The 9976-nt window shown below is 31.4% G+C and overlaps 1 protein-coding gene across 1 annotated transcript; it reads right to left on the reverse strand.

Annotated features, from left to right (window-relative positions):
* Positions 1 to 7337: 7337 nt before the first annotated feature.
* LOC114195374 (UPF0496 protein At3g49070) lies at positions 7338 to 9735 on the reverse strand. Its single transcript, XM_028085813.1, has 2 exons — positions 9533 to 9735; positions 7338 to 8380 (listed from the first exon to the last, which is right to left on the reverse strand). Exons 1-2 carry the CDS (start codon positions 9579 to 9581, stop codon positions 7389 to 7391), a joined length of 1041 nt encoding a protein of 346 aa, XP_027941614.1. The 5' UTR covers positions 9582 to 9735; the 3' UTR covers positions 7338 to 7388.
* Between the last annotated feature and the right edge of the window lie 241 nt (positions 9736 to 9976).

A 9976-nucleotide genomic window follows, 5' to 3' on the forward strand; every position in this document is an offset into this window, starting at 1 on the left:
CCAGATTTTTGCACCCTACCTGTGCCAGATGAATGGAACACAGAATCTAAACAACAAATGATTCACAAGACTACAAATAAATATAAATATTTTCTTTTGAGGAGGAGAGTCCTTTTACTTTTTCCTATACTAAACAATGAATGATTAATATTTTATTCGATTCCATTCTTCTTTTACCCCCTTCTCTTTCTTTTAATCTAAACAGATACATTAAAGCTTAATATTAGTTAGAATTTGAATTGTATTGTATACTTTGAACTGTAATATACGATCGTTGGATTTGGCTACAACCCTAAGTATTGTGACTTTTTTGCCTAATTGAAAAGAGGTGAAGATTAAATATGAGTAATGCTTTTTTAGACACTTTATTTCTTATTATCTATCATTTTATTTAATTTATTATGCATTTCTTTTTGTGTCACTAGGAGTTCAACATTATTTCAAATGTTACTGGAAAAATATAGAAAGATATTAGGAATGGATGAATGTGAGTCAGTTAGCTGCTGTTGTTTGGTTATGGCCTCACATATACAACTAGCAAGGTAATTGTCACATAACACTCTTTGAATTTCAGTTTTTGTGTAATTGAATTTCAGTTTCTGTCTAGCAACTAACTGTCTAGTAAGGTAATTGTCACATATACTATTAGCAACTAGCAATGATGTTTTGGTTTGTTTAATTGAATTTTAGTTTCTGCATTCCAGAATCAATTCTGATTTTGATTAAATTTTAGTTTCCATATTTGAATCATGTTGTCAAATCCAATGCTAGTTCATCTGTTGTTTTTCAGATTATAATCAGTTTTGGAAGTTGGGTTTTAGAGTTAGGTAGCTTTTCTGATTTTAGGATTCTTATTTTTGCACTTGTTTTGATTCAATTCTCTATTCCATAATTCAATTAGCATGTTTTCATAACATAATTTTGGTTTTCAGGTCAAATTTTAGTTTGGTAGCTTTTAATTCATCTCATGCATTTCTATATTGATTCAAACATGTTCAAATCATCTCCATTGAATAAATAATAGTTTCAGTTCACATAAGCATTTTGTCTATAGTAGTAGATTAGTCTAAAAAAAATCAGTAGCTTTACAGGAAGTGTCAAATCTTTTCTAGCCACTTCCTCATTGAGGTTTGTCCTCAAAGCTGCATATTTTCTGTTGCCAAATTTTGTAATCCTGTCATGGTTTTCATTTTTCTCTTCCAGTGTGTTGGTAGTGCCAAATTTTCTAGTTTATTATTTTGTTTACTTAAATTGTTGTCATCCTTCATAGTAAAAGAGAAATTTATTGAACCTTTATATATATAAACTAACTATTTTATTTGACTAATCAGACTAAGTAAATAAATCAAATATGTTCATATTCTTATATTAAAAATACTAATATTCATATATATTTTTTTGAATTCATATAAAATATCCCATGTCCACTAAAATCACAAGTTTTTTCGTTGACTAAATTTTTAATGTTTATTTTTCTATGCTTTATAGTATACTCTCCAAATTACTGTATATCTTTTACTTTTTGAAGTTTGATTCTAATCTTTTCTCCCTCATATTTTCTTTGAGAGTTATATCTATTATTTCAATTTTTATCTACTTGTAGCCAAAAATAATAAACTAGAAGGCTTAGTCATTGGAGAAAGTTAAAAGGTATATTTAGGAGTGTCTTTATGTATTTGTAGATAAAAATGACGTTATGAATATTTGGTGCGTAATTATTTATTGTAGTAGAACTTTTAAGAAAAATTTAAAGGAGAATAGGACATAGTCTAAAGTTTCTATATATATCAAATCAATGAAAGTCTAGTGCTTATTAGCGTTTATATACATTAATAAGTATTTTTTTTTATCATACTTTGCGAAAAAAATCTCAAATTGTATTCAAACCTCATTCTAGAGTGACCTACTAATTCAATTGAAATTATAAACTAGTCTGAAGAGAGTTGAATAATTTTTAAACACCTTTTTGTGAAGTCATTCAAGAAAAAACATATGTCAAGAAAACCACAGTAGTGAACACTGATTTTATATTGATTCACTCATGTTGACTTACATCCAATTCTCCTCTAAGAAAACCTGGAAGGATTAATATAAGAACAAAATATACATGCTCTCCCAAGAAAAACACTACCAGTTCCTTTCATTGTGCAATTTACAAATGAAAAACATGTGTCTTCGTCTTCTGAGTTTCTGTGATGAGCTGCAATTGCTCCCCAAAACTCAGCTACAAAGTATACAACACACTCTTGGTTCCACACCACCTTTTTTTTTTCTTATCACTATCACTCTTCTCAAACAACACTCGTTTGCTTTTTTCAAACTATATATTAAAGATGGGATATTGTTCCATTACGCATAAGTCACATTAACTACTTGTCTTTTGTTTTTTTGGCTTTCAAACTAGGCCAAAGTCACATTAAACTTCCCAAGTAAAAGCAAGTCCCATCTCCACCTCCAAGTTACCTATCCAGAACTTTAAACAAGTGTCACCAATATATATTTTTTTTTCCTAAAAAATCATGTCCTTCAACATCGTCATTATTGTTCACTTTTGGACTTTGATTTTCCACAGTCATGAAACTTGGATGTTTGTTTGTTTGATTTTCCACCAAGGAAAATGTTGGGTGGACGAGGTCCTTGATAGCGTCATTATTCCGTGTACACCCACACACTGTTACCTTGTGAAAGCTAGTGATGAGGAATTCAAAGTTTTGGCAATTCAAAGCTCACCTCACTCATAGAGTGTTACTACATTAGAATCCTATCCCACTCTACTCACTGCAAGATTGAGTTGAAAAGCACCATCTACTTTTGGTATGTCTTTTATTACATTATGTAAAGAGGTTAAAGAATAGGCGATTGATTGGTTTTGGTAAATCAGATTGTACCCATACAGTATTACAGAAAGACTAAAGCATAGTAACAACCGGACTCAAATTAGTACTATGTCAATTGGGCTTTGATTAAATTGAGTTATGAGCTTCAATCAATGTGTTATGAGCTTTGACTTTACATATTACCTGATACTAACATATGTGTTTGTCTTATTTTTTAAAGACCACCTGAAGAAAACATCAACCAAGAATAATAGTTTAGATGTACTAACATATTGAATTGTGAAATGTGCATTGCAATTTTATCATTTTCCTACTGTGGTTCTTAAATCAGCTACAAATACCATGGTCTCAACTAGGTCTTCACCATGGGGCTTAGTTTTACACGATCTTCCTTCTATTTCCTCATTTAGTCTTGTACCCTGCTTTGACATCCATCCTTTCCTTCTTGGCCTCCTCTATGCCTTCACTTTCTATAGATGACATGGGAACTGGGAAGTTGGTGATGATAGTAGTGGTGGCTGGTTTAGTTGGTTATGTCTACGATTAGGCATAAGAAATAAAAGTTAAAGAACTAATCAAAATATCCGAAACCTCATTACAACATAAATTTTATCTCCTAAGCTACATTATAGCCATGTCAAGTGTTGGCAGACAACCTATAGTCATTGACCAATGTCATCTAATGATGCTGTAAGTGGAGTTTACCGAATAATGCTTTATCAATAATTGTTGTTTAATAGAACAAATATGGTACTCCAAAAGAATGATGTATGAGAGTTATTCTATCTAGGTATGATGTTTGTATGATATTTTATTGTTTCTAGATATGTTTGACATCATATTCAATCCACCCATACACCAATACTTTTTTGCTTCTTACAAGAACAAATAATATAATCTAGCAGGTGCTAGACCCATACACCAATTCTTTTTTACTGTTTGCTAGATTGATATTAATATCCACGAGTATTACATGCCAAAAATTACAATGTGCTATTTTTCTATTAATGCTAGGAAAAATATGAGGTAAAGCTTCTAATGGAACAAGTGCTTAAAACCTTTGTTCCACAGGAATCATATACATAATAAGCATGCATTTATATCGTGCAGTACTAAGAACCACTAACAGAAGCTACAAGTTTAAATTATAATCAACAAGTCACAAAAAGAAAAAGATGTTTTAAAACCAAATACACTGAACTAGAATTGTCGCCAGTTTCACCGAATCCTCTCTGGCTGATATTGTATACATTATGAGAATACACACTTTTGTGGAGTTGTATCAGCTTTTATAATCTACTTTTTAATGGTTCATTTGGTTATTAGTGGTCAAAGAGGAGGCCTCCCTATGGATAAGTAAACATGGGTGAAGGCTATTTTTGTGCCAATTTGTTGAAATGCAATGAGTTCCTTCATTTCTTTTCAATGAAAGACATTACTGAACCATCTATGGAAGCCTTGGCTTTTCTTCTTTAGGATAATTGGTTTTGAATGGAGGATTCTAGATTCTTTGGAATTTGGGTGTTAAAAAGTGCACAAGAAAATCCTTGAGTATTGCTATGATTTTGACATGTATCCTTTTAGTGAATCAGAATCCTAAGGGTGCATGCGGGAGAGCACCATCTGCATGTAATTGTTTCATTTGAAGTCAATGCATTTCATGGTTGATTCAAAGGACAACCAAGATGTCCTCTGCCTTCACTAGTAATCACATTTTATCTCTTAAATCTAATCAATAGTGTAATGAATATTCTTGTGCATGAATGAATGGCTTGACATTTGATATGTTGCATTTGATCTTTTGGTGTCCTGAGATTTGGCTGTGCCGTGAAAGTTTCTTGTATGTTGTGGAGAAGGGTGAATAATTTAACCTTTTGTCTGTTACTGGAATCATTTAGAATGAGGGATATTACCATGTAACACTCCAAAAACTAAAATTTTCAAGGTTTATTTGTTCTAGGAAATATTATAAATGTATAAGTAATATGTTCTAGTGGAATCTGATGCTCATGTGACATATATATTCAAATCACCTAACATAAAATGGAGTAAGTATAGACAACAACTATGACAACAAATTCTTTTATTTTTCAGAGTTTACATTTGTAATTATGATTCACATTTATATTGTAGGTTTTTGATCAAGGAAGTGTGCCAACTAATACAACAAGTTCTGAACATGAGGAAAATCATATGTGATAGTTGAAGAATATAATATAATGTGGAAGTTAATTGAATCATTTTATGTTTTGAGAACCATTGCAATACTTCATGATAGTTTTTGTTGACTAATATTGTACTTGAATTTGAATTTGAATTCCTATATTTGTTATACTTTGATATACATTTAGTCATCTATAAATAATTTGTCAATTTGATGAGTTTATATCTATTTAGGTATAATTTCATTAAATATAAATTGAAAAAATAGAATAAATGTAAATAATTGTGATTGAAAAAATATATATGAATATATAAATGATAAATGAGTAAAAAAATATAATAATAATAATTTAAAAATTTATGGTACTTTACGGAGGTTTTGAAACCTATAGTATTTTACGGAGGTTTTGAAGCCCAGGGTATTTTAGGGGGTTTTGAAACCCATGGTATTTTATGGGGGTTCTGAAACCTATGTTATTTTATGGAGGTTTTAAAATCCATAGTATTTTATGGAGGTTTCAAAATTCACGATATTTTACGGAGGTTTCAAAATTCATGGTAATTAACCGGGGGTTTTAAACCCACAAAACTTAACTGAGGTTTTAAAACCTATGTTAAATACAAGAGGGTAAAAAACCTCCGTTATTGATTGATGTTTCCTGGGGTTCGTAAAAACCCCGGCTAACACATTTTTCAGGGATGGTTTAGCGGGAGAAATCGAAACCCCGGGTAAAGAACTTAGTAGAGGTTTTAACCCTGGGTAATGTAAAAATAAACCTCCATTAAAAATATTTTTTCTTGTAGTGTATAATGTGCCATGATGAAGGAAACTTAAAGAATATGAAGATCATGAGCACATTTGAAAAATAGTTTTTAGAAACATTAATTTATGTTTCTATACTCTTGGACTTTAGGCTTTCTTGGATAATTTAGTTTATATTTTTATGTTTTTAGACGTTTTGCTTTCTTTTAAAGTTTTTAGGTTTTCTTAAACTTATGTCCTATATATAGAGGTACCAAAAACTAATGTAGACACTTTTAATCATATATTGAATTTTATTTCATTAAAGAGAATTCTCTCTTTATTCTTGACTTAGACCTCAGGTTCTTATCAAAGATTAACATTTTTGTAGCAAATCTTCACTTGACTTATCAATATGCTAGATTGTGGTGTCCTTGTCTTATTATGTGTTCTTCTCTGAATTATTTTTGTCATCCCTATAGAAGATTCAAATTCAGAAAACGATCGCATTCTTTCCTGGATAGGATCATATCAGTTGTGGTTTTAATTTTGGGTAGGTTAGTAAGATCTTGAATGGATCTTGTTTAATTGTTGGATGAGTTTTTAGATGAAGAATGGAAGGATGCTTCTAGAAGTTAAGTATCTTTAGTGATTCAAGGTAATTGATTTTGGTGTTTTGGGTGAACCTTTGGTGGAGTTATGTTGGGATTGTATAGAAAAGGTAAAAAATATGGTTTCTTGAATTATGTATAAGTTTTTTGATAGGAAGTCTAAGAACTATATAAGAAATTTTTGGATAATTTTGATTGGTTTCTTGGTTTAGGATGGTTTTGCATATGGTGGCCAAATAGTGTATGGTAGGATGGAAATTGTTGGGCTAAGTTGTTCTTTAAATAAAGAAAAAGACGGAAAAAAATGGAAAGAGAAAGGAAAAATTGAAACAAGATTGAAAATGAGGTTTTTTGTCCAAAATCGCCTAGCACTTGTAGTTTAAAGGAAAGGATGAACTTGATATCCTTATTATCTTTCTATCTTGGATAATCTAAAAAACACCACCAAGAGAACTTAAGAGTGCTCTAAATGCTACTTGGATAAGCTACCAAGAAACTTGAAAGTTATCACTTCAACCCTATCAAGAACTATAACTCTCCTAAAGAAAAAGAAATATTCACACTATTCTCAAAACTCATACACTTGTGTATCGGTTCATTTATAAATTTTAGTTGACTTTCTTTTTATATGGTCTAAGTTTTGAGCATTCCTTCCATCGTTTCAATTTGAGATTTGAATTACCACTTAGGTGCATAAACACACCTTTAATTTGTATTCTAACCTTCTGGCTTTTGGTATGCTAAAAACCAAACACTAATATATGTCACTTTGTAAATAATTTTATTACATAAAAGATGTTTTATTCTATTTATATATATATATATATATATATATATATATATATATATTCTTTAAAATTTCTTCTAAAGAACCGTCTCATATACCCAAATAACTCCGTAGGAAGTTATATCTAATTTTAAAATAATTAATTAACACAAATCACTACTTTTTACACCATCACTATGTTAAAACTAAAATGTAAATAATCTATCACTTATTCATTATATGACACTTTGACGATGAATGAAGTTAAATCAGTAACTAATTTGGCTAAGCACAAGTTCTCTAGCCCTATTAATAGTCATGAAACACAAATACAAATGTTCTTCCAACTCATCCAATTGCTCACTAAAGCTACATTGGTTCTTCTTCAACAACCGCACAACCCCACCATCGGCTTGAACTTTATCCTCCTTCCTCTCAAGCCAAAACCTCACCATCCTCCTCATGTACTCCAGCTCATCATTTACCCGACCCACAAGCCGACCCGTCGTCTCCAAGTCCTTATTCACTATATAACTTCCTTTTGCAGCTGCGTTCAGCCGAGCCGTCACCGCAACCAACTTTGTTTCTGAACCCAAATTCATCGAAGCCAACCCAGGCATAGCCACAACCAATGCCAAGCCATGAGACATAATAAGAACAACAAGCGAAGCCGTTATAGCCGCAACTAGACAAGCCGAGCCATATTTTATTTTCGCAGCTAGTTGGAGCTTGGCTCGCGCCTTGTCGCGGCTCGACTCGAGCCGCTTTTGCAAGTCGGAGCACTGACACTGGGTGGCCCGAACCAGACCCGAAGCGGCAAACGGGTTGGAAAAGTTTGAAAATTCGGTTAAATGAGTTATGAGCATTGGTGAAGGGATTTGGTTAGATGGAAGACATTGAAGAATGGTTTTGAGTGATGTGTACTTGAGACGCAGGCGATCGATGTCTCTTAGTAGGTGGCTACAGAGAAGAGAAGCATTGGCGGTGTGTGCAAAATAGTCTGACAATAGAGAGTGGACTTTGGGCCTGCATTGGGCCACGGATAAGGCCCGGTTGACCGTGGGCTGATCCGGGTCCAATAGATGCTCCGCGAACAAACGGTAAGAGGGGAGACGCGACGAAGTGGTGGAGTCTCCTGATTGGTTGTTGGAATAGGCAAGGACACGTGTCCAAAACTCCGTGTATGATTCCGTACGAAATGCGTTGGCGTATTCCTCACGCACGTCCAAACAAGTTTGGTGGTTTGGAGAAGTGCTGCATTCTGTTGCATCCCATTGTCCTCAATACATCAGATAACTAACTAACTAACTAACTAACTAAATATAAAAAACATCACAAGTATACATAACATGTTTCTGTTACATTACTCGTCTTAAACATGTTTGTGTTTTTTTTTAGTCAGTGAATATAATTTTTATATTAAAAATGTTTAAAGATTGAAAAAATAATTAGCAAATATTTTTAAGAATATACAGATTACACAATGTAAAAAGAAAAGTAAAAAAGGAACTATCTAAATATATATGGTGAAGAAAAAGTATGAAGGCAGATTATTTAAATGTTAAATGATGTAAAATATTTTAAACACAATTCTCTAAAAATACAAAACATAGATAATAAAGAAAATGTAGAGTACACTTTTTAAAAACACTAAATATAGACGATATATAATAATATAAAGTAGACTTTTTAAAAATATAAAAGAGTAGTAGACTATATAAAAAATATATAGAAATATTAAATAATTTAAAAATTAGAAAAAAAATGAAAAATAAACGATTTAAGAATAAAAAGAATAAAGGCATAAAAATGTTGAGTAAAGAGGGTTGAATATCTTCTTTTAGTTCATAAATTATTTTTAAAATTTATGTTTCTTTCCCAAAATTAATAATATATCTATCTTAATTATGAAAAATCTTCTTGAACAAATTACACGCGATGTTATATTATATCCGCTAATTAAATATTAAATACTGTTTTTCTTTTATTGAGAACCACATTTTATATAATTTTCACAAAATACAAAAATAAGTTAAATATATAATTAAGTTTAACAATGAAACTTTTTAAAATAATTTAAAGAAAAAAACATATTTAATCTGTTATTAATAGTGTATAGAAATTGTAGCTAATATTCGTCTTTCTTAATTTTCAATATCTTAGACAGTATCTCTGGATTTTGTCAGGCAAATTAATAAGGAATTGGATTTTCTGAGGCAAATTAAGATAATATAGTGCGTTTGCTTCAGCTTTATAACAAGATTCAACATGTAATTTTCAGTATCATTTTTGTTTACAGAGAAACTTTGTTTATCTTCATCAAAATTTCTGATGCTGATTATAAGTAGGCCAAACTAATGAAGAAAAGGGAAAAAGAAATGAAGAAAGAGAAGGAAAAGAAGAAGATGATTACCTGAATACGAAAGCAACTTTTTGATCCGTCGAACCAATTTGTTCTTCATTCCTTAATGTGATAGACACTGCAAATGAAGGATCCGAGAGAAAAATAAAATGAATGAGGCTTTTGGCACCCGAGTTGTTGTGGTGAACGAAAAGAAAATTGAAGGAGATTGTTAAGATGGTACTGTTGTTTGTGAGAGATGAAATTTTGGTTTCTTTTTAATAATGCAAAACGCGGCCATTTTTCTGCTCTTGCTTGTAAGAAAGAGGTATGAAAATAAGGTAATGCAGTGAGATGTTGTAGTGTACGCGAAGGGAACGAAGGGAGTTCTAGAATTATTTTCTGTTACCTCAAAGCTAAGTAATGTGAGTAAAATCACAAATCCTACTTCGTTATTGTTTTTGTTTGACATAAAGGAAAAAAGAAAACCATTCCAGTCAGTAAAAAATTTCACAT

Source organism: Vigna unguiculata, chromosome 8 (assembly GCF_004118075.2).
Source record: "Vigna unguiculata cultivar IT97K-499-35 chromosome 8, ASM411807v1, whole genome shotgun sequence".
Lineage (NCBI taxonomy): Eukaryota > Viridiplantae > Streptophyta > Magnoliopsida > Fabales > Fabaceae > Vigna > Vigna unguiculata.